At 34.9% G+C, this 24,139-nt stretch overlaps 1 protein-coding gene across 3 annotated transcripts in view; it reads right to left on the bottom strand.

Moving 5' to 3' along the window:
- Nucleotides 1-24,139, bottom strand: part of TLK1 (tousled like kinase 1) — a 177,185-nt gene that overhangs the window by 58,401 nt on the left and 94,645 nt on the right. For all 3 annotated transcript variants that reach the window (XM_050751332.1, XM_050751333.1, XM_050751334.1), the window contains exons 4-10: nt 13,779-13,854; nt 10,836-10,882; nt 9,000-9,095; nt 6,649-6,738; nt 5,320-5,412; nt 1,644-1,754; nt 1,391-1,527 (exon numbers count right to left, since the gene is read on the bottom strand). In XM_050751332.1, the coding sequence (XP_050607289.1) occupies nt 1,391-1,527; nt 1,644-1,754; nt 5,320-5,412; nt 6,649-6,738; nt 9,000-9,095; nt 10,836-10,882; nt 13,779-13,854 (650 nt within the window). The remainder of the gene's footprint in view (nt 1-1,390; nt 1,528-1,643; nt 1,755-5,319; nt 5,413-6,648; nt 6,739-8,999; nt 9,096-10,835; nt 10,883-13,778; nt 13,855-24,139) is intronic.

Raw genomic sequence — 24,139 nt, 5'->3', positions numbered from 1 at the left:
TTACTGTTGATATGTTAGTTCATGCCTTAATCACCTTTCATCTGGATATCCCTCCATCTTAACTACCAATAACATTCATCTTCTTTCTAGTAATATTTTCACATTACCATCAATTATTCTACAACTATCACTGTAGATATCATTCTGATCACGTACACTATATGTAAACCTTTAACAAGTCCCATTATCTGCGGAATTGAAACCCAAACTCTCTAATATCACAAGTACTTTATCCTTTGTTTCACTGTGGTATAACTAGCACAGCTATGTTGAAGAAAAGTTGAATAAATCTGCTGAGAGAGAAGGCCATTCTGTGGCAAGTCTTAGGAGGCAGTGTTTGAACAGCAATGTTGGTGTGATAACAAGTGAAGAAAAAGTTTTGCCTCTATTTCAAATAACTGGATACTCTGGAAAAGCTGATGTTCATGCTAGCATTACTCCCGATTTTCAAGTTTAAAAACATTTTCCACCTCCCATCCCCAAAAAAGGAGTAGCATATTTAGCACTCCTTAACACATAAACAGCCAATCAATCCTTATCTACCACCATCTGAACTCAAGAAAATATGGTAACTATAATTTCTCTGTTTTAAAGTTTGATCTGAAATGCAACAGAAAACCAAACACCACATGTTCTCATGTATAAGTGGGAGCTAAACATTGGAGACACATGGACATAAAGATGAGAATGATAGAAACTGGGGGCCACAAAGATGAAGAAGGCAGAGACAGGGGCAAGGATCGAAAAACTATTGGGTACTATGCTCACTACCTAAGTGATGGGTTCAATTGTACCCCAAACTTCAGTATCAGGCAATATACCCTGTAACAACCTGCATATATATCCCCTGAATCTAAAAGTTGAAATTAAAATAAATAAATAATAAATAGAGTTTACCTCAGAAATGCTAAAGCCACATGTTCAGTTTAACTGATAAATGATTTACTATATCTGAGGCAAAAGAGAAGTTTTTTTCCTTAGGAATAGAGAGCAGGCAAGTGCTGAATATTAACACGTAAGGAATGGGGAATGGGCAAAAACTAAGTAGGAAAATCCTAGGAGATAAACACACACACACATCTTCCAGTGAAATTAAATTTTCAACAATTTCCCTCTCAAAATATCATCTGTAAAGCTAAAGGTTCAGTTAATATGTCGGAAAATCAGAGTTAGAATAACATATTATATTCCATAGACGAATGCTAATTAATCAAGAAATCACTAAGCTAAAACTATAATACTCTTGGTTTCATATCCCTTTCAAATGTACTAAATTCTATGATTTCAGAGTAGTGAGGAACTGGAGAGCACAATTACAAATCTATAATCTTTTAAAGCAATGAAAACTCAAAGGAATACTAAAAACTTTTAAATGTTAAGAATGACTAACTTCACAAGATTCTGAAATGCAAAGCCATCTGTCCATTGTTCAGTAAATGAAGCGCCATGTCTAACTGTTGTAAAGTGCCCGAGGCGTAATCGATCTTGCATACTCTTCTCTCTGCTTGACAATTTTTCTTGTGTACTCTGAAAAAAGGAGAAAAAAAAATCGTCACTCAATTTTATTCATTAATTTATAAAAGCATACAAAGCAAAAACGGCTAATGAAGGGGAAGGGAAAATTTACTCAACTTTTAGCCTACCTTTTCAATAAGAAGTTTCTTGCTCATTGATATGCACTTATTTAATCGTTCTTTGTATTTTTCAAGTAATTTTTGTTGTTCATCTATTTGCCGTCTGAGATCACAGTTAGCCTATGACATAAGTAGAAAATGCAAAAGGTCTAGACTGGGGAATATGAAAAGCTTAGAAATATTATTAATGTTCTAAATAAATTGTATACAGATAGGAATAATAATATTAAATATCTGAGTATGATACAAGAAAAAAAAAAGCCTACTTAGCCATGAGATAATACTGTTAAATGTTACTTAAGTGTACAGTGGAAAGTACATACAGGGAAGTTTGTATCCATATCCATCGCATTCAAATCCATACTCTAAGGTTAACTTTGGCTAAGTTACAAGAACCTTAGTTCAGCTTTCTTATTTCTAAATAGAAGCAACACAATCTACCTCACTTTGTTAAAAATAACTAACATATGGTATATAAAGTATCTATCACTTAAAAATAAATGTGTTTTCCTCTATCTCATAATTAACAAATTAAATGTGAGTTTTCCTCTATCTCTTATAACAAAATATTTTCTCCACTGAACTTATAAATGACATACACAAGTTGCCTACCCAACAGCTGTCCTCACCACTCTTCCTTAGCAATAGGATACTAATTCTGTTCACTCTGTAGGTGGCCATATGCTCAGAAAAGAGGCCTCTCTCTAACATCAAAAGATAAGCCTGATTAGTACAGTGGCAAGAGAATAACCCATAGGGCTTGTTACAACAGATTACTGGGAACCATTCCCAGAGCTTCTGAATCGGGTCTCAGGAAGGACCTGAAAATTTCCATTTCTAGTAAGTTCTCCAGGAATGTTGATGCTCCTGGTCTGAGGATCACAGTTTGAGAATCAAAAGTCTAGGCCAACCATGGTAGAATCCACAAGACAAGGGCACAGTATCTTGAAAGTGCTGAGAGAAAATAATTGCCAACCTAAAATTAGATACCCAACACAATTGTTTTTCAAGGAGGAGGAAACAGAATTTAAAACCAATAGACCCTCAGCAATTCAAACAAAACCTCAACAATGTGTGTATGATGCATATGCAACTTGAAACCTGATTCTAAAATTTCTCTAAGACTGCAAAGGGCCAAAAATAGCCAAAATGAAGAAGAGGATGTATGTTTAACCATGTATCATGACTTAATATAAAGCTACATAATTATAATCACCCAAGCCCCCTTCTTCCTTAATAATGGAAATTTAATGTTTTATCCTGGATTGCTATCTGCCTAGCCAAAAGACTACAGTTCCCAGCTTCCCTTGCAGCGAAGGATGGTTAACAAGATGCAAGTAGAAGTTGTTCAATGAGACATCCAAGAAGGCTGCACACAGAATTGTGCTTCTTGTTCTCTGCTCCCATCCTCCCTCCTGTTATCTGCTTAGAAAGCAGACATCATAATTGTGACCCTAATAGATATATAGAATCTTGTTGTGACCTTTGAGATATAAGCCATGAACTAACAATGACAAGGTCCCATATGATACTGAGGAGTAATAATATCTGAGCTGCCCACTTCTGTTCTTCTCTTGAAAAATAAGCTTCTATCTCATTTGAAGGACTGTTATTTATGTTCACTGTTACGGCCAAAAACAATTGATAAAAATTGTTTTATCAACAATGATAAAAAGATGCTGCAGTACTTGTGTAGAGACACAAACAGAACAAGGAAACATGATACAGAACACAGAAATAGATACACTTGTATATTGGAAACAAGATTTTATGATGATAGAGCTGGCAGTGTGAGAATGAGCTTTTAATTAAATGGGGATGAACAACTGATTATCCATATAGAAAGAAACTGAAATGAAACATCATGCCATACCAAAAATCAATTTCAGTAAGACTAATAATTTATATTGAAAGATCAGCTGGGCATGGTGGCTCATGCCTGTAGTCCCAGCACTTTGGGAGGCCAAGGTGGGAGGATCACTTGAAGCCAGGAGTTCAATACCAGCCTGCAGACTCCCAGTTCCACAAAAAATAAAAAAAAAATCAGCCCGGAGTGATGGCACAAGCCTGTAGTCCTAGCTACTCAGGAGCCTGAGGGAGAAATATTGCTTAAACCCGGGAGTTTAAGGTTACAGTGAGCTATGATCCCCCACTGTGCTCTAGCCCGGGTGACAGAGTGTCACTTAGGGGGGAAAAAATGACCAGACTAAAAAACTTTGAGAAATAACTGCTATTACACAGTAAAATGGAAAATGCATACGCCCTGTACTCTGGCTATGTCTTTCCTAAACATATACCATAGAAAAATTCTTTCATATTTGCCCTGAAGACACGTACAAAGAATGTTCTTAGAACTGTTTATATTAGAAAAAGTAGAAATAAAATGTCAACTAAAAGCAGAAAAGATACAGAAATTATGGTATACTCAAAACTCCTTACAATACTGCAGTGAAATGAACAAACTACAGTTATACTCATCAAAGTGGACGACTCTCTGATATATAACGTTCAGTGAAAACAAGCTGGGCAAAAGGGTCCATACCGGAAAATTTCATTTAACGTTCAAAAACCAAATGAAATAATATATTGTTAAGAATGTAAGCACATATTTAATACAACCATAAAGAAACACCAAGGCATGACAAACACAAAATTTAAAATAGTGGCTAAATGGTAAATGGATGTGAGAAAGTAAGTATGACAGGATCAGGAAAAAGACACACTGGATGTTTTAAAGGTACTGACAAACACAGTAGGATCACAGGTGTTGGTTTTATTGAGTTTCTATACCAGTAGTTCTCAATTCTGGCTTACATTAGAATTATCCAGGAGAGCCTTTAAAACTACCAATGTCCAAGCCCACATCATGTCATCAACTTGATCAGAACCCCTCAGGGTAGAGTTCAGGCATTAGTTCTTTCACCCTTCCCAACTGGTGAGTCTAAGGAGCATCAAGGGTAAGAACTGCTGCTTTAAACCCTTACATTATAAGTATACTTCTAGATGTATTTTTAAATAAAGCTTCCATTAAAAATCCTTCAGAACTGCAGCAGTTACTTCATCCTATCGGTATCAGATGTCAGGCATATAGTAAAATCAAAAACTTTAACATGAAATGGCTGTTTGTGTTACGGTTGTTGGTCACATAAATGTTATTAACTTCCTTCCAGTTCTCCAACAGTTTCTCAATTCCCAATTTACTGAAGATCTAATAAAATATTTCACTTTAAAATTGGTATTTTCAATCACGTACTTAAATTAACAGAAAAAGCTTATTGAGTTCTAGTTACAGTATTTTTTTTTTCTGAGACAGTCTCACTCTGTCGCCAGGCAGGAGTGCAGTGATGCGATCTCAACTCACTGCAACCTCCACCCCCCAGGTTCAAGTGATTCTCTTGCCTCAGCCTCCCGAGTAGCTGGGACTACAGGCGTGCGCCACCACGCCCAGCTAATTTTTGTATTTTTAGTAGAGACGGGGTTTCACCATGTTGGCCAGGATGCTCTCGATCTCTTGACCTTGTGATCCGCCCACCTCGACCTCCCAAAGTGCTGGGATTACAGGCATGAGCCACCGCGCCCAGCCTAGCTACAGATTTTTTTTTTGCAATGCTAAGTATTTTCTGAACAGTTTGACTGTTGCCAAATAATTTATTCAATTTTTTCCCCTCTATGACTCATTACTTACCCTGAGCAAATCATCTATACGTCCCTCCTTCTTTTCCAGGTCCTGGATTTTATTACTTTCTAATGCTGCTAATTTCAGCATTGTGAGATCAGTCTAAATGAAAAAGTTATTTTATTATCTCCATTATATATGTTGTTTCAAGCAAACACAAAACCAGACTTTACTCCAAATTCAAAAGGTAAAGAAAAATATATTTGTGTGCATATGTAAAGTGAATCTCAAAAAGTTTTAGTGCAGTTTTAATAACTTCAAGTGTATAAACGCTACAGACTTACCAAGAAACATCTAGAAAGGTCAATTACTTAGAATATTGATGTCCCACATTACAATTCAATATATCCGCTGCTTTGTGCTATACGTTCCTCTAGCTGATTTTTTTGAATTTTGCAAAACCTGTTTTAAATTGATAAGTAAAAACCTATCTATTTACGGTATACAACACAATGTTTTGATATATGTTTACATTGTGGAATGGCTAAATCAAGTTATTTAACACATATCTTTTTTTCGTGGTGTGAACACTTAAAATCTACTCTCTTAGCAATTTTCATATACACAAAATACTGTTTTTAACTGTAGCCCCCATGATGTATAATAGTTCCCTTGAACTTATTCTTTCTAACTAAAATTTTATGTCCTTTGACCAACATCTCATGCAGCAAAACCTTTCATGATCTACTCAGTGGATGAAGGAATGTACTTGTAATCCTAGCCTCAGGATCATCCAAAGAAAGAGGTTTTGATACATGCACAACAGTTTGGATATGACCTCACAAATAAAATCTAATGGAAATAAACTGGCAAGCTGAGGTTGAAGAGTAATATTTACTCTACTCTTCCAAACCCCAGTCTGAGAAAGTGCCATTCAGAAACTACCACACGTAAAAAATTAAAATGAAGAACTTAGTCCTCAAAATTCATGAAACTAAGTGTAGAAAATATACAAATAATTCAAATAATTTTTATAGTTTGTCACATATATGTATTTACATACATACAGTCAAATGAGCGGCTTTAATGTACACTTACAAAAAATACAGCAGTTTCACAATATATCAATTACATATATTTGGAAATTAAGTTCAGAAAGAATCAGTAAACAGAAGTGACATGTTATGGTTGTTTAAAAAGCTGATAGTAAATTGTGTTTCAGTTTCTCACTCCTTCCTACAAATTCCGTTGTTTTTGTTTAGTAATTACTGTTATCTTTCTCGATGTGTAATTCTGCTTTATGACTACATATAAAACAAACAGACATCTCAGTTGTTAGTAAGTTAGTCAATGGTTTCTTAGAAGCCATGGGGAAAAAACATTTTAATTATCATTTACCTGAATAATTTTAAAGGATAACTGCTTTGGTTGTACAATAGGGTGGTCCCCAAATGCTAATGCAGTAGGAGAAGGGCTATTCGGTCGAACCTAAAAAAATTATTAAAAATTTTATATTAGCCAAAAAAAAAAAAAAAAAAAAAAAACAGGTTTCTAATTAGCAACAATTACTTAACATTTCTGCAGAAGTTTCTATCAGAATAATACCTACATTGAAACATAATTGACTTTTAGAAACCTTTAATCACCATTTATTCAACAAGCATTCATTAAGTACCTCCTACATAAGACCCAGTGAGAAATACAATATATTCCCTGCCCTCATGGAGCTTACATTCTAGTGCTATAAAAGAAATCTTAATGCTTTCGTACTGTTATAAAAAAAAAAAAAAAAGGCCAAATAAATTATTCTGGAAAATATTAAAAATTTATTAGGATAGTTCAAAAAACAAACTTAGTACTAGGGACAATAATACATGCCCTTATGTAGTTTAATATCAATTTATTAATGAATTTCATAGTTTATCTGGTCACTAGTTCAAAAATACACTCACTGAAAGCAGATTATAACATTGTATCAACGCTATCACTACAACTCTTAAAGTTACTGTTGAATCTTATGCCTTACTTTATACACAGCAATGTGATATCCTCAAAGGTACAAAATGAGTAAGACACAACCAAGTATGTCTAAAGACAAGGACAAGGAGGGGACACAAGAAATAAAAACAAGGTGCTTGAATAAATAAGTGAAACTCTGATTCTTTAAATTACTGAAAACCAATATTGTTTTCCTAGTTAGATACTGAACTTTCACACAATGAAAGTAAATTTAAAAATGAAATCCAATATGCAAAACAATGCATATAAAAGAACTATATCTAAAACGTTAGCAATAAACCAAAAAGTTTAAGATAATTTTAAGTCCATGATTCTTTATCTATACTAAACTACATATCCTGCCTTTTTCTTTTTTTTATTTTTTTTTTATTTTTTTATTTTATTTTATTTTTTTTTTTTTTTTTTTTTTTTTTTTTTTAATTTATTTATTATTATTATACTTTAAGTTGTAGGGTACATGTGCATAACATGCAGGTTTGTTACATATGTATACTTGTGCCATGTTGCTGTGCTGCACCCATCAACTCGTCATTTACATCAGGTATAACTCCCAATGCAATCCCTCCCCCCTCCCCCCTCCGCATGGTAGGCCCCGGTGTGTGATGTTCCCCTTCCTGAGTCCGAGTGATCTCATTGTTCAGTTCCCACCTATGAGTGAGAACATGCGGTGTTTGGTTTTCTGTTCTTGTGATAGTTTGCTAAGAATGATGGATTCCAGCTGCATCCAAGTCCCTACAAAGGACTCAAACTCATCCTTTTTTATGGCTGCATAGTATTCCATGGTGTATATGTGCCACATTTTCTTAATCCAATCTGTCACTGATGGACATTTGGGTTGATTCCAAGTCTTTGCTATTGTGAATAGTGCTGCAATAAACATACGTGTGCATGTGTCTTTATAGCAGCATAATTTATAATCCTTTGGGTATATACCCAGTAATGGGATGGCTGGGTCATATGGTACATCTAGTTCTAGATCCTTGAGGAATCGCCATACTGTTTTCCATAATGGTTGAACTAGCTTACAATCCCACCAACAGTGTAAAAGTGTTCCTATTTCTCCACATCCTCTCCAGCACCTGTTGTTTCCTGACTTTTTAATGATTGCCATTCTAACTGGTGTGAGATGATATCTCATTGTGGTTTTGATTTGCATTTCTCTGATGGCCAGTGATGATGAGCATTTTTTCATGTGTCTGTTGGCTGTATGAATGTCTTCTTTTGAGAAATGTCTGTTCATATCCTTTGCCCACTTTTTGATGGGGTTGTTTGTTTTTTTCTTGTAAATTTGTTTGAGTTCTTTGTAGGTTCTGGATATTAGCCTATCCTGCCTTTTTCTTAAGGATTCCCAGAAAGGAATTATGCTATAATTTTAGTGGTTAAGAAATTCAATTGTTAAGAAAATTATAAATTAGGAATCAACAACTGAATACAGACTGATACAAGAGTACTCATGTTAGTCCCACAGACTCAACAGGCATTCTTTTAACAGAAACAATGCTTCTTGGATATAATTAATTCAGAAAATCTTTAAGAGGCTCACTTCCAGAAATAAAATTCCAATAGCACCAGATAATTTAAAAGGATTTAATTCATGCCACAGAAATAATGTATTAAAAGATAAATGCTAACTTATTTAAGTTCTCAATAAAAAACAACAAATTATAAAACTTATTCAATATACATAACCTCCCAAAGACTATGCCTGAAAAACTTGAAAGATGACTTACAGATGAGGAAGGAGTGGAATGTGAATGTGAATTTTGAGGAGAACGGATTGCAGGAGGTATGCCTCTTACTGGACTTGAGCCATTTCCACCCTGGTACTGAGTGAAAGAAAAAGGAAACATTATTATTTACCAAAGCAGGCTCAGACAGTTGTTATTTCAGATATGACATTAAGAATTAATCTAAATATACCTAATTTTAAAATAAGCAGTCATTTAAATGGATCCAGAACAAAAAAAAAACTAAGGTCAGCCAAGTCCTAAAAGACTGAGAGACTACTGATCACAAGAACATGACAAGGATTATTACTCTATATTCTTACTATAATCTCGTATTTTGGTCAACTCAAAGACAAATAAATTCCTCCAAAGCAATAAACATATTTTGTTTTCCTCCCAAATCTTAGCACAGGTTCCCTACAAATGTTTATTGAGCCATATAGTCCCTAATCCCAAGAAATTCCAAAATGTCTACACATAGACCTTAGTGAACATCATCAACTATTTTAAACAGAATATCGGTCTCAAGATATCCAAGTGTTCATGGCACTATATAAAAAGAATTATAATAGGTCCCTTCCCTCTAACAGCACAAAATCCTTAAAAAATCAATTCTTCTGTACAAAGTGCATGACTTAGCTGCATATGAAGGGAAGTCAACTGATCTGTTCCATAGCTACCTTTTCTCCTATTTCAAGTTTCCATACGAAGGATGGGAAAAGAAAATAACTTGCTGCTGCCAAGGTCCTCTGGGGGTGTAGATTACTGTCCACTTCATCATTTCCTGTTTAATTACTTACATGAACAGCACAGATGGGGACTTCCTAGCATGTTCATTAAACAACTTCCTACAACCTAGGGATTTTGCCTTATTTATTTTACCAATAGAGCCTAGCATAAAATTTAGCACACAGTAGGCATTCAAGAGACATTTGTTTATTTGAATTGATCATACCTTTGGCAAAGGTTCTTAATTAATGATATCAGTAAGTGACTGACCTCAACCAAAAAGCAAGGTATCTCATGGTCAGCAACTGCTTTACTTTAGATTTTACAAACCCAAGAAAGCAAGCAGTGGTGGATTTTAAAAAATCAGCCCTTCCCTTAATCAGCCAATTCTGCTCTCTCAAGTAAATATAAATATTTTTCAATTGAGTAGACCATGTTTGTTTTAATAATTACACTTAAAAAATTTTCTAATTTAAAACGGTAGCCAAAAGTGTTTCTATATAGAAGCAAGGCAACATTCCAGATTGGTAAGAATCTAAATTTATTGTTTTCGCATTCTCTTAGATTCAAGCCTCTATCAAATACTTAATCTCCATCCACAGGACTCAAATGTTGTTGTAATGTGATGAAGTCGGTATTGATAGTAGAGAGAATTCTGAGCTAGAGAGCCAGGGAACTTTAAGTTCTATTCTTTACTCCTCAATTCAGAATTTGCCTTAAATGGGTTAACCCATCTATGCCTAGTGTTCTATTATTGCTCACACTGTTGCCAAGGTCTGACAGAAAAATTCAAAAAATTACAATGTAGGCTACTTTACATTTCTGGGCTTCAGTTTCATCATCTGTAAACTGAAACACTAATATGTATTTTGCCTATCTTACAGGTTATTATAAACAACTATGTGAGAAAGTATTTAGAAAACAATGAATGGCATCCCAATGTAAATGTAAATATAATTTTCCTAGAAAGAAAAGATACCACATAGTAATAAAGCTCTGCTCTAATCAAGCAAGTAATCAAAAGGTGACCTGTGCTGCTAAGAAAATATTTTTAGCTCACAGCAGAATAGTACTGAATTAGGAAAAGGAGATAATCCTCAATGAACTTACTTCAAAATAGTCGCTAATTTTGTGGCCACGTCCCCCAATACTTTTTCCTAAAATATAAGAAGCGCATGTTAGTAGGGTACTGATGGGCATCAAAAAAATATTAAAGAGTCCACAGGACATCAGCTATCAATTTCACAAATATGAAAATCAAGTGACATTTCAATAGAGACATGCCAATTTTTAAAAGTTCCAGTTATTGGAGAATCATACAAATAAATGATGTAAGTGATATCCTGTTTTAAAACTACATTATTAATACTGCTTAATAACTACTAATTTCAGAAAGGCAAATCAGTAAATAAAAAAGTAGCAATTGCATCACTGACAAACTAACCATTACCTGTAAAATAAAACAGCTTTAATTATATAAACCATAACATGATTCCTGTCAAACTGACAGTAACACGCTTCAATAGGAATGTTATTTTGTAATTGTATTTTGATTTTCTAAAAACCATTCCCAAATTAAATACAATGTTTTTTAAAAACTAGATTGTAAATATTGCTTATATGACCATACTGACAAAGTGAACTAGCTCATTAGAGATCATGCTATTTTTTAAATATTTTGCTCTAAAATGGATTCTTCATCAGTCCTTTAAGTCTTAATTTAAGAACATGCTAAGAAATACGGTGTTTACAGATGCTTTCTTAGGGGAGAAGTAGCCATCCTTGACTGGAACTATACAGAATACACGATTTCTTCAAGTTACAACTAGTTATATCACAAAGTCAAAAGCTTTCCTTAATATAAACATACATATATTTATCAATTCAATGCTGACTTACTTCATGCATTCATTTATTTTATTTAACAAATATTTCTTAAGTGGTTACTATGTGCCAGCCATTACTAAGATGAAAAACAGTATTCTTAAAAGTTCAACAACTTTAAATTTCTTCTTGGAACAAGGTGGGGGGAATTTTTAAAAACTAAACAAGTATTCAGGACTACCAATGCTACCTAGAAATTTTGAACATTAGTTCTGCACAGATTTATTTAGAGGTCAGAGATGACTGTAAAGGTCTTATGCTAAAGGAACTTCCCTTCTGTCTATAATAATTTCTCCGTAGACTGTAAAGAGGTGCTATATTTTAATGAAGACAGATGGTTTTGGTTGCCTACTCCAGAGGCTATTTCCCCAATTCTTTTTCCTTAGCTGAATGAAAATTTTGTTCTGTTAACACCCTTCACCCTACGTGGCACATGTAACTTCAGAGGAAGCTGACTCCTATACAACTTCCACTTCCAGGTCCCCTTCTCTCCTTATTAGAAATCCAATTTTGTTCAAGTATCATCCCTTCTCAATACAGGCTGTATGTTTAAGAACTTAACTCCATTTCCAGTTTCAAAGATGGGCCTGATTTTTTTTCTTTTTTTAAATTTCTGACACTATCCACCTAGAGATGGCCTCATTTTTTTAAGGCAATACTACCTCTGTTGGTCATACTAGTTTTGGAATGGACATATGACCAATCTAGTCCATAAGATCAGTAGTTCCCCACCTTTTTGGTACCAGGGACCACTTTTGTGGAAGACAATTTATCCAAAGACCGCGGGCAGTAGGGAAGATGGTTTTGGGATGAAACTGTTCCACCTCAGATTATCAGGCATTAGATTCTCATAAAGGAGTGCATAACTTGGATCCCTTGCATGTGCAGTTCACAATAGGGCTCACACTCCTATGAGAATCTAATGCCGCTGCTGATCTGACAGGAAGCAGAGCTCAGGCGGTAATGCTCACTGGCCTGCTGCTCATCTCCTGCTGTACGACCTGGTTCCCAATAGGCCAAGGACTATAAGACCGGGAGTTTGGGGAACCCTGCAGAAGATGAGAGGAGAGGTCTGCTTTGGACTTGAAGTCAAGTTTACTCCAAAGGAAGGGGGGAAAAAACACTGAAAGCCAGACTAAAGCAAATATAAGTAAGGAAGGTGAAATGAGAAAAAACAATTTAGGCAACCATCCTAAAAACAAAAATAATCAGACAATTCTGCAGATGGCACACCACAAAGGGAAAAAACATGGTTAAACCAATCCAGAAGCCTCATCTTATTTGGGGGCTTGTTTTTGAGTTTTCAGAAGTTGAAATCGTAGTAATTATTATATCTTTACAATAAAAAAAGCTCAAAGTCCACTAACTACAACTTGGGGGAGCTACACTAAGACCAAAAAGGAGCTCAGTATAAACTGAGATATAAAATACAATACACCTCAGAAAAGGCACTAAAATGACTTACCCCTTCCTTCCACAAAGACAGTTGCTGCAAATATATGCCTTGCTTCCAGTGTGCCCTATATACACCAGTAATTCATGGGTTCACAGCTATAGATCTTATGGCTAAAGATTAGCTCCAACACATGTAACATTATGTATAAAGTCATCATTATACATGATTTTAGAGCCTAATTTATTATATTTAATTTTTAGTGCTCAAATTAAATGACAGTACTGTTTTTCTACTCATTATAAGACATTTAGTTTAATGAAAATAATTTTCTTAGCTCATATCACAAAAGGTAGGTATGCAAGAAAGGATGGAAAGAAAAACAGATGCTTTAACTAGAGTCTCTCATAATTATTTTTATAGCCTTTTTTTTTAAATAAAAAGGAGAAGTTTAAGTAGTTCTGTTAAAGTGAGATTGAAGCTTTTAATTCAAAAACAAGTCATTTCAAACAATACATACAAAGAATGAAAAATGAAAAGTCATAAGTTAATGCTTGCCAGATTTGGATATGATACTTGTCTTTCTAGGACCCAAATGAAAACAATAAGGGCAACTTTGAAAAGCCTCAAAGCAATAATCATACACTAACTACCTGTGCACACACCAAGATTTACAACTTCATATTATTTTACAACTAGAATATTAACTGGTTAAAAATTAAAACAATTAATTTTAAGTGTCTACTAGGCTCTGAAGGAAGATGTTGTGTGCTTACCCTGACTACTTTCATTCTGGTTTTCTGCTTTTCTCTTTCTTCCCCTGGATGATTCCGATTGTTTCTTCTCTGGTGTCTACAGAAAACAAGATAACAGATTTTTAAATGACAGTTTTAATATACAAAATTATCACAGTCAATATAAAACCACGTTTCAAGACCAAAAAAATAGCATTCAGTAGTGCGCAAGAGATGTTAATATACTGTTATTTATACACAATTTATTTAAAAGATAAAATTTCCTACTGTATAAATTTTTAAATTCCAAGTAAAGAAGATCTTGTACATATTATCTGATATTCAGTTACAGAATTTGACATGAAGCGGATGAAAAATCCTAGAGTAATTAGCCTTGACAAGATGACCTTCCAATGCTTAACTGGATGAGGGGGGAAAAAGTCACCCTAGTGTTTCCTATTAGTTCCTATTAAGTTTTTCCTTAGTTTCCTCTACTCAAACATACTTAGTGTATAAAAGTAAACTTGGATGAGAAAAAAAGGGGCAGAACACAAACCTGATACACACAATCCCTACTAAAAAGGACCATTCACTTAAATGCCTGGCAATTATCCAACAATTATAGCCAATTCACAGATTATGCCCTAGATAACGTATCAGTAAACTATGACCTGTGGGCCTAATCAGTTTGGTCACCTGTTTTGTATGATCGAACCAGTTTTTACACTTTTAAATGTTTGAAATTTTAAAAATTGAAAACAAAAAGATTATTTTGTGGTGTGAGAATTATAAGAAATTCAAGTTTCAGTATCCCTAATAAAATTTTATTGGAACACAGCCACACTCTTTCATTTAGGTATTGTCCATAGCTGCTTTTACATACAACGGCAGAGCTGAGTAGCCACAACAGAGTCGGAATGGCCCATAAAGTCACAAATATCTGGCCTTGTACAAAAAAAGTTAAGAGATCCCTGCTCTAGATGGTGGCTCTGGTTCCAAATGACACGTGTGTTCCTATAACAGATAGCAAGTATTTTCATTAGACTAATACAAGTAATTTTTCTAGAGTTTGACGAACTTTCCTGCTTAGTCAAAAATTAAAACCAAGAGCAAAAGCACAAGGCAATGGCACCAGGCCTTCAAATTCTAGAAACTTGTAAGTACCTCTGGTGCCAGAAAAATTCCTGAACTTCACAGGAGCTCCATTAATATTTGATTGAATGAATGAATCTTACTAAACAACTTAAAATAAATCTCTTAAAGCATCATGGTCCCCCAACAAGGAAGGGATTTAATACATATTTTTATGTCTCTGAGTGTGCCTACAATTAAAAATATGAATAACAATACACAGCCTAATTCTTACTGAACACATATTGTTCCTCTAAGTACCATCTTGAGTATTTAAAGTTTTCTCACCTCTATTTTGCCAACAAGATAACAGATTCAGAGAAGTTGCACCGAATGTTCATAGCCTCTGAATTCTTTAAAAACAGATGTTACATCTTCTCCCTACCTCACCCTCTTTCCCCACTCCTAGCATACAGTTATTACTTGATAAATACATGAATGAATATTAACTAACTTACTCAAGGTAACACTACCAGTGTAGCAGAGCCAGGATTCAAATCAAATTCAGCTCTGTATAATTCTAAGACCTAAATGCTCTTTATTTTTTCTATGATATCCTACATCAAGAACTAACTAATCTACTATATAAAAATATTTCAAAATTTTAGTGTTTGTAAATAAAACTCAATATGTCCAATGAAATGCTGGTATGTTTTCACTTCACAAACCAGAAGTCTTAGAAAAATCCACCCTAACTGGCAATCTACTCAGGAGGTAGACTGATGCACCAGCAATTTTGGGTAGGCAGTTTACTACTTTCCTTTCATTGTCAAAATTACCAAACTCAAACAATAATCAATCTTCTGTTTTCCCAGATATAAAAGTATCACTACATTAAAAATTATTTTAAGTTAACATTTATTAAAGAACCCTAAATCGGCCAGGCGCAGTGACTCACACCTGCAATCTCAGCACTTTGGGAGGCCGAGGCGGGCAAATCACGCGAGGTCAGGAGTTTGAGACCAGCCTGGCCAACATGGTGAAACCCTGTCTCTACTAAAAATATAAAACTTGGCCGGGCATCGTGGTGCGTGCCTGTAGTCCCAGCTACTCGGGAGGCTGAAGTGCAAGAATTGCTTGAACACAGGAGGTAGGGGTTGCAGTGAGCCAAGATCACACCACTGCACTCCAGTTTGGGTGATACAGTGAGACTCCATCTCAAAAACAAAAGAACCCCAAATCTATGTTAAAATAAAAGATCCCCAAATAATAATTTATTCATATCCTTGCTAACTTAATTTATATTAAAAAATGGAGTCAAGAAAACATAATTTTTCAGAATACTTTAAGGTTAATCTAATTTTTTAAGCATGGCAGGATCCTATTTGAATTCCATCTTACATTTTGACTAGGTACTCTTGAACAGGCAAAAATGGGGGGGGGGGGAACCCATACAAAATGTTGTAATTCTGAAACAGTTATATTGGAAACAGCATTTTCTAGCTAGTAAACAAAATAAAATGTAAAGTTCAAAATGGTTCTGTACCATTTTCTAAAGTATATCCTAAGGAACTAGTGTTCAATGACTGGTTAAGAAGGCTATATTCTAAATGGGGGTGAAAGGGGGTGAGTTCAAATGGGGTAAACAAAATCAGATTTCAAAATGCTAACATGCATTGGCTATCTCCAAAAAAGGGATGAGGTGGGAAGATACAACAAATTTTCAAAACTTATTTGAGATAACATTCGTTAAATACTTCACTGGATATGCACTTTAGGATATTTAAGGTTGTTTGTTATTTAACATATAGATTACTTAGTGTTTTGTTGTTTAACATATAGATTACTTAGTGAAGGTTTTTTCCTCTGAGGCAGAATTTCCCAGTGTGGAGGTATGGGACAGTCCATTGGGAAAAATGTCTTTTCGTTAAACCAACCAAAAAGCAAACGAATGCATTATAATTATAGTAAAGAAAGCAACAAGTTTACCTCCTTTAAACCAGAGAAGAATTTATAGATGGAGAAGAAAAAGGATAACAGGACTAAAATTAATTTTAAGACTGCTGTGCCCCAGAAGTTATTAAAGGGGAAGGAGAAGGGAAGGAAATGAGTGGCTGAATTAAGGCTCTAGCCTACCAGAGACATATTCTATGTTACCTCTACCATGAATCTGCAAACACAGCATCTCCTATTTTAATATTGAGATTCCAGATGAGATTTCCTTCGAAAAAATAGTTCAGCAGCTTTAAAAAAATACTACTGATCATGACCAATGATTTCCTTGAGGAAATCCAAAGGACATCAACCAGGCCACGTATGTATTTGCTATATATACAATGTGCACATATCAAACATTTTATATAGAACATTTTCAAGATTGCTCTTGCTAATAATGCTGTCACTTCTTTCTTTTATTCTCTATTTTTTCTTAACTATCCTACTATAAATAGACCACTAAAGAAAAGATTAATATGGAAGGCAAAATAATAGGTTTGGCTTTGAAGTGAAGATGAAAAGAATGCAGTAATTATAAAAGGCCAAAGACCTCCAATATACAGTGAAACAGTCATTAGGAGATAATGAAGAAAGGAGAGCCTAGTACACTTTAAATCAAGTTAGTTGTGTAAATGTTAGATTTGTAATCATATCAAAACCTGAATGACTACTCTGGCATTTAGACACTCCAAGATATTAGTGTGAATTTACACAGTATTTTCTACCAGTTGAACGTTTGTTGAAAAAACACAAAGACAAATTTAAAGGACTCAAGAGGTGTAGTGATATAATTTAACTAATCCTCCAATTTTATTTGGAACTTAGGTCAGTGATTATTAATCAAAGTTTTTATATCTAATCATGTGGCCTGCTGGTTTTATCTTATAATAAAATATGAATGAGTCTTTCTTCAATGTAAATAAGACTAAACATAAGAACACAGGAATCTCAATGCTGTTACAGAATGAGGGACAGAAGTCAACATGAATTATTCCACGGAAACAGATAACCACATGTATTAAGCCTCAAACTAGAGAGATATTTAAAATTACGGAAATAAATGCATTACAGAAAATTTAACAGTATACAAAAAGATATTTTAACAACAACAAAAAAAGAGGGTGGATATTAAAGTCTGTTCTTCATTGGGCCTAACTGAATAAACAACAAAAATCAGATATCATTTCTAATAAAATCACTATAGTTAATAGACAGAATATTTCAATACTTTTTGTTAAACAAGAAAATACTTTAAAACAGAAAAAAAAGTTACTCTAATATTAAACAGTATCCTTACAAAATATTCAATCTTCAATCCTAACGGAATGAATTTTTTTCTGATAGATCCATTCGGCCAAAGACTGGTTTCAAAACTGCAACTCACTGGCTATTCTAATGATTCATACTTGGGTATCAAATTCAAAGCTATTATAATTTGAACAAATGGCATGACAAAACCTTTTTGCTGGCAGCTGGTAAAACAATGTTCAATTTTTATCCACATTTCTAGGCAAAACTTTTTGAACTAGATGTGAGACAGGAAAATGCTTGCTGCTTTGTATCCTATTTACATTTAAATAAAACGTGTTCATGAAATATGCACATCCGAATTCAAGGATGATTTTGAGCTGGTATGACCTGAAATTCACATAGTCTGTCTCTGTCCCAGAGTTAAAACTTTAATATTGATAACTATTATCTGTAAATATTTACTTGAACCTTTGACCTCTAAAAGAAGATCTCTATTATAATGCTGATTTTAATATTTAGTATAAAAAATTTATGTATGCAAAATTTTGGAATCCTATCATCAAATAAAAGCATTTCCTTGTAGTTCTAAGTAAATCAAAATCATCGCGTCAGCAATTTGGAGTTTAGTGTATTTTCTGCTGTACTGCCTTTATTGTTTAATAACGTGTAATATAAAAGATGGTAGAACACCAAGAAGAAGAAATTGGGTAACCACCCAACTAAATAAAACATGTGCTGTCTTACAGGTATACTTAAAGTATGCCAGCTCATACATTTTTGTAAAATTTTTGTAAACGCTGAAGGACTCTATTTACACATGCACAGCATTCACAACCGTTATCAGTACTCCAAAGAAATGTAATATTAAAACAATTACTTTTACGCTTAATTTTTAACAACTACCTAACTTAACATCCTCACATTGTGACTTCTGAAACTCCCATCACTTGGACCCACTGCATTCATACATGTTTAAAGGAGTATACTAAGTTTTTAATATTGATGAAAATGATTTTGTCTGTTATTTTCTTATCACTTACGTAGTCTATTTCTTGGCATTTTCCCTTCTCCGGCTATCCCTTTAAGGCTTTATTTGTTAAATACTATATACTATAAAATTAGAATAAAGTTGAACTTTCTCCCCTACTCAAATTACCTTGCCAGTAGTTTTCAAATCATACAAGAATAAAACAGCCATTTAGAACAACTGCTGAAGGGTGGGGGGTTGGGAAGTAACATTTTCAGATAATTTATTCTGGAAATGTTTGCATTTTGAGAGTGCTTATAATAGTCAAATTCAGAGCTGTGCTCTCATAACTTTTGACCCATTGTGACGCTCACAATGGAGTAACATACTCCTGTATCATACCCCTACAATTCCTTTGAACATGACTCCCTAGGTCTGTACAATTATTTCTCTGGTATACATACTTTTAAATGTAAATGCTGTATCGCAAAATATGTACACTTAGATTTTTAAAGATAATGCCAAATTGCACATTCAAAGCCAATATCAATTGACATGTTTACATTAACACTGTATAAGACTACTCAACAATCCTTTAAGATCTGCTGGGTCAAAAAGTGTTACTATTTTCTCTACACCAATACAACATTTTTTTATTATTATTATACTTTTAAGTTCTGAGGTACATGTGCAGAACATACAGGCTTGTTACATAGGTATGAATGTGCCATGGTGGTTTGCTGTACCTATCAACCTGTCGTCTACATTAGGTATTTCTCCTAATGCTATCCTTCCCCCATCCCCACCCCCGACAGGCCCTGTTATGTGATGCCTCCCCCCACCCCACCCCACCCCGTGTCCGTGTGTTCATTGTTCAACCCCCACTTAAGAGAGAGAACATGTGGTGTTTGGTTTTCTGTTCTTCTGTTAGTTTGCTGAGAATGATGGTTTCCAGCTTCATCCATGTCCCTGCAAAGGACATGAACTCATCCTTTTTTATGGCTCCATAGTATTCCATGGTGCCAGTACAACATTTCTAATCAGAAAAAAAAGTGATCTTTTTTTTTTTCTTTTTCTTTTTATTTCAAGAGACAGGGTGGGCCGGGAGTGGTGGCTCAAGCCTGAATTCCAGCATTTTGGGAGGCCAAGGTGGGTGGATTACCTGAAGTCAGGAGTTTGAAACCAGCCTGGGCAACATGGCGAAACCCCACCTCTACTAAAAATACAAAAAAATTAGACGGATGTGCTGGTGAGCACCTGTAGTCCCAGCTACTCGGGAGATTGAGGCAGGAGAATCGCTTGTATCCGGGAGGCAGAGGTTGCAGTGAGCTGAGATTGTGCCATAGAACTCCAGCCTGGGCAACAAGAGCAAAACTCTGTCTCAAAAACAAACAAAAAACCAAACCAAAACAAAACAAAAAAACAACAAAAAAGAAAGATGGGGTCTCGCTTTGTTGCCCAGGCTGGACTGTAACTCCTAGGTTCAAGTGATCCTCCTGCCGCAGGCTCCCAAGTACCTGAGACTACAGACATGTGACCATACCCAGCTTCTTTGTCCTTTTCTTAAATTGCTCTATCATATCTTTATTAGTATTGATTCTTAAGGCTGACTATACATCCATCATTTATAAAGCTTTTATTTAAAGCTCATGCTGGAATCTCCAGTCCAAATTTAACCATCTCTGGAAAAAGACCAAAGGAATCATTATTTTTAAAAAGGTCCAGAAGTGATGTTATGTATCATCAGGATTAGGAACAGTCTGTCTGTCTATCTAGGTTTATATATAAAATAATAAGTTGTATAGTTCCCACATATTCCACTTTACAGAATCTCTAAAATTAAGAATGTTATTCCTTACAATCTTCCATATTAAAGACCAAAATTATTACATATAGCAGAAAACTAATTAGGTTATAAAAAGTCAAATGGGTTGTCATGGTTACTTGGTTATTTTAGAAAAATGAGACTCTTAAAGAAAATTAGTAGAACATTCACTGTGTTCTACTGACATAAAAATACATCTTTCTAATATTTTTTAAACTAAAGAATAAAATTCTGAAACAAAATTTGTCAGTAATGTCAACTTGTGGTCAATGCTTTAAAAATCCAGTCTAAAAGCAACATTTATCAGATTAAACATTTGTGAAGTGCTGTTAGCTGAGGTATATCTTAGATTGGCAAATTTGATAATTACTGTAAGTTATCTGAAACCTAAATATTTCCAAAGAGTACCATTTTTGTCCAAAACTTATCAGGGTAATTTATATAACAAGTTATATATTAGTTATATGGAAAGATTATAATAGCACAGTAGTTGAGCGCATCACTTTGAAATAAGGCATACTTTGGGATTCAAATTCTGACTCTGTTAACTTGTATCTGTGTGACTATGGACAAATTACTTACTCTGACCACCTGTTTCTAAATTTAGACATGTTAAACTTATGAAGTGGCAATCTAGCTCCATGGGTAACATGCTAAAAACTCTCTTTTTTCTCCTTCCATTAATGAGTTGGCTCTCAACCAGGCGAGATGGTATTTGGCAATATAGAGGCATTTTTGGTTGACACACTGGGGATGAGGGTAACGAGGCTGTAGATATCTAATGTGCAGAGGCAGAGATGCTGCTAAACATCCTACACTGCATGGGACAGGAACCCCACCCCCCAAAATTTATCCAGTGCAAAATGTCAATAACGTTAAGGGTGAGAAACCTTGCTTTGATGAATACATTAAGAATCATTTGTAGTTGCTACATAAAACTAACTGTATGATGTGCTTTTTTACTTTCATTCTGAGTTTACAGTGAAAATTACCAGAGGCTATATGACATGTGATGACAACTCACTGGATGATTTATGGATTATGTATTTGTGTATTCTAGGATTAAAACATTTTGTTTGAAATCCTAAAATGGTAAATACCAAATAGTTGTAACCAACATAAACAAAAGCTCTTTAGGGTCCTTGAATTTTTAAAGTTATAGAGCAGTCCTGACACCCAAAATTTGAAAACTGCTTTTGTAGATACACACATCCTGATCATAATACTAGGAAACGCTAGCAAGTGAGATGAGTATGCTAGAGGAAAAGTAGTAGCCTATTAAGGAGGTGGGTAGACAGTGATGTTACCCTGTCATGTTACCAGTCAACAACTATTTACTGAGCACCTATTATGGTAAAGCACTATACTGGGTTCCACTTTAAAAGAATGTCTTCACTCTTACAGTAATAGGCTGTTTTTCTCTTCCAATCTCGTTTCCACCAATCAGCTTAGAAGGTTCCTTTAAAAAAAAATTTTTTTTTAAATCATTGTGGGTACACAGTAGGTGTATATATTTATGGGGTACATCAACTGTAACACAAAGGTGTTACACAATCCAATTATACTCTTTTAGTTTTTTTTAATATACAATTAAATTATTTTTGACTATACACACTCTGTTGTCCTAGCTAATACTAGGTCTTATTAATTCTTTCTATTTTTGAACCCATTAACCATTCCCCCTCCCCACCACCACCACTCTTCCCAGACTCTAATAACCATCTTTCTACCCTCTATCCCTATAAGTTGCATTGTCTTAATTTTTTGCTCCCACAAATAAGTGAGAACATGTGAAGTTTGTCTGTCTGTGCCTGGCTTATTTCACTTAACGAAATGACCTCCAGTTCCACCCATGTTGTTGCAAATGACAGGATCGCATTCTTTCTTATGGTTGAATAGTACTCCACTGTGTATATGTACCATATTTTCTTCATCCATTCATCTGTTGATAGATACTTGGGTTGCTTACAAATCTTGGCTATTGTGAATAGTGCTGCAATAAACATGAGAGTGCAGATATCTCTTGGATATATCAATTTATTTTCTTTTGGGTATATATCTAGCAGTGGAATTGCTGGATCGCATGGTAGCTCTATTTTTAGCCTTTTGAGGAAGCTCCGAATTGTTCTCCATAGTGGTTGTACTAATCTACACTTCCACCAACAGTGTATGAGGGTTCCCTTTTCTCCACATCCTTGCCAGCATTTGTCATTGCCTGCCTTTTGGATAAAAGCCATTTTAAACGGGGAGAGATGATATCTCATTGTAGTTTCGATTTGCATGTCTTAGAAACAATAATATTGGGCACCTTTTCATCAACTTGTTTGCCACTTGTATGTCTTCTTTTGAGAAATGTCTCTTCAAATCTTTTGCCCATTTTTAGATCGGATTATTATATGTTTTCCTACAGAGTTGTTTGAACTCCTCATATATCCTAGTTATTTATTCCTTGTCAGATGGATAGTTTGCAAATATTTTCTCCCACTCTGTGGGTTATCTCTTCGCTTTGCTGATATTGTTTCCTTTGTTGTACAGAAGCTTTTTAATTCGATGTGATCCCGTTTATCCTTTTTTTTTTTTTTCTTTGACATGGGTCTCCCTCTGTCACCCAGGCTGGAGTGCAGTGGCCTGATCTCGGCTCACTGCAAGTTCCAACTCCTGGGTTCACGCCATTCTCCTGCCTCAGCCTCCCGAGTAGCTGGGACTACAGGTGCCTGCCATCACGTCCAGCTAATTTTTTGTATTTTTAGTAGAGACGGGGTTTCACTGTGTTAGCCAGGATGGTCTTGATCTCCTGACCTAGTGATCCGCCCGCCACGGCCTCCGAAAGTGCTGGGATTACAGGCATGAGCCACCGTGCCCGGCCCCATTTGTCCATTTTTAGCTTTGGCTGCCTGTGCTTGTTGGGTATTACTTAAGAAATCTTTGCCCAGACCAATGTCCTGGAGAATTTCCCCAGTGTTTTCTTGTAGTAGTTTCATAGTTTGAGGTCTTAAAGATTTTAGTCTTCAATCCATTTTGATTTTTGTATATGGTGAGAGATAGGGGTCTAGTTTCATTCTTCTGCATATGAACATCCAGTTTTTCCTACACCATTTATTGAAGAGGCTGTCCTTTCCCCAATGTTTGTTCTTGGCACCTTTGTCAAAAATAACTTCACTGTAGATATATGGATTTCTATCTGGGTTCTCTGTTCTGTTCCACTGGTCTATGTGTTTCACTGATCTATGTGTCTGTTTTTATACTAGTACAATGCTGTTTTGATTACTATAGCTCTGTAGTATAATTTGAAGT

Source organism: Macaca thibetana, chromosome 12, assembly GCF_024542745.1.
Source record: "Macaca thibetana thibetana isolate TM-01 chromosome 12, ASM2454274v1, whole genome shotgun sequence".
Classification (NCBI taxonomy): domain Eukaryota; kingdom Metazoa; phylum Chordata; class Mammalia; order Primates; family Cercopithecidae; genus Macaca; species Macaca thibetana.
Note: the sequence above shows the minus strand (reverse complement) of the source record. Positions and strands in the feature narration are given on the sequence as shown.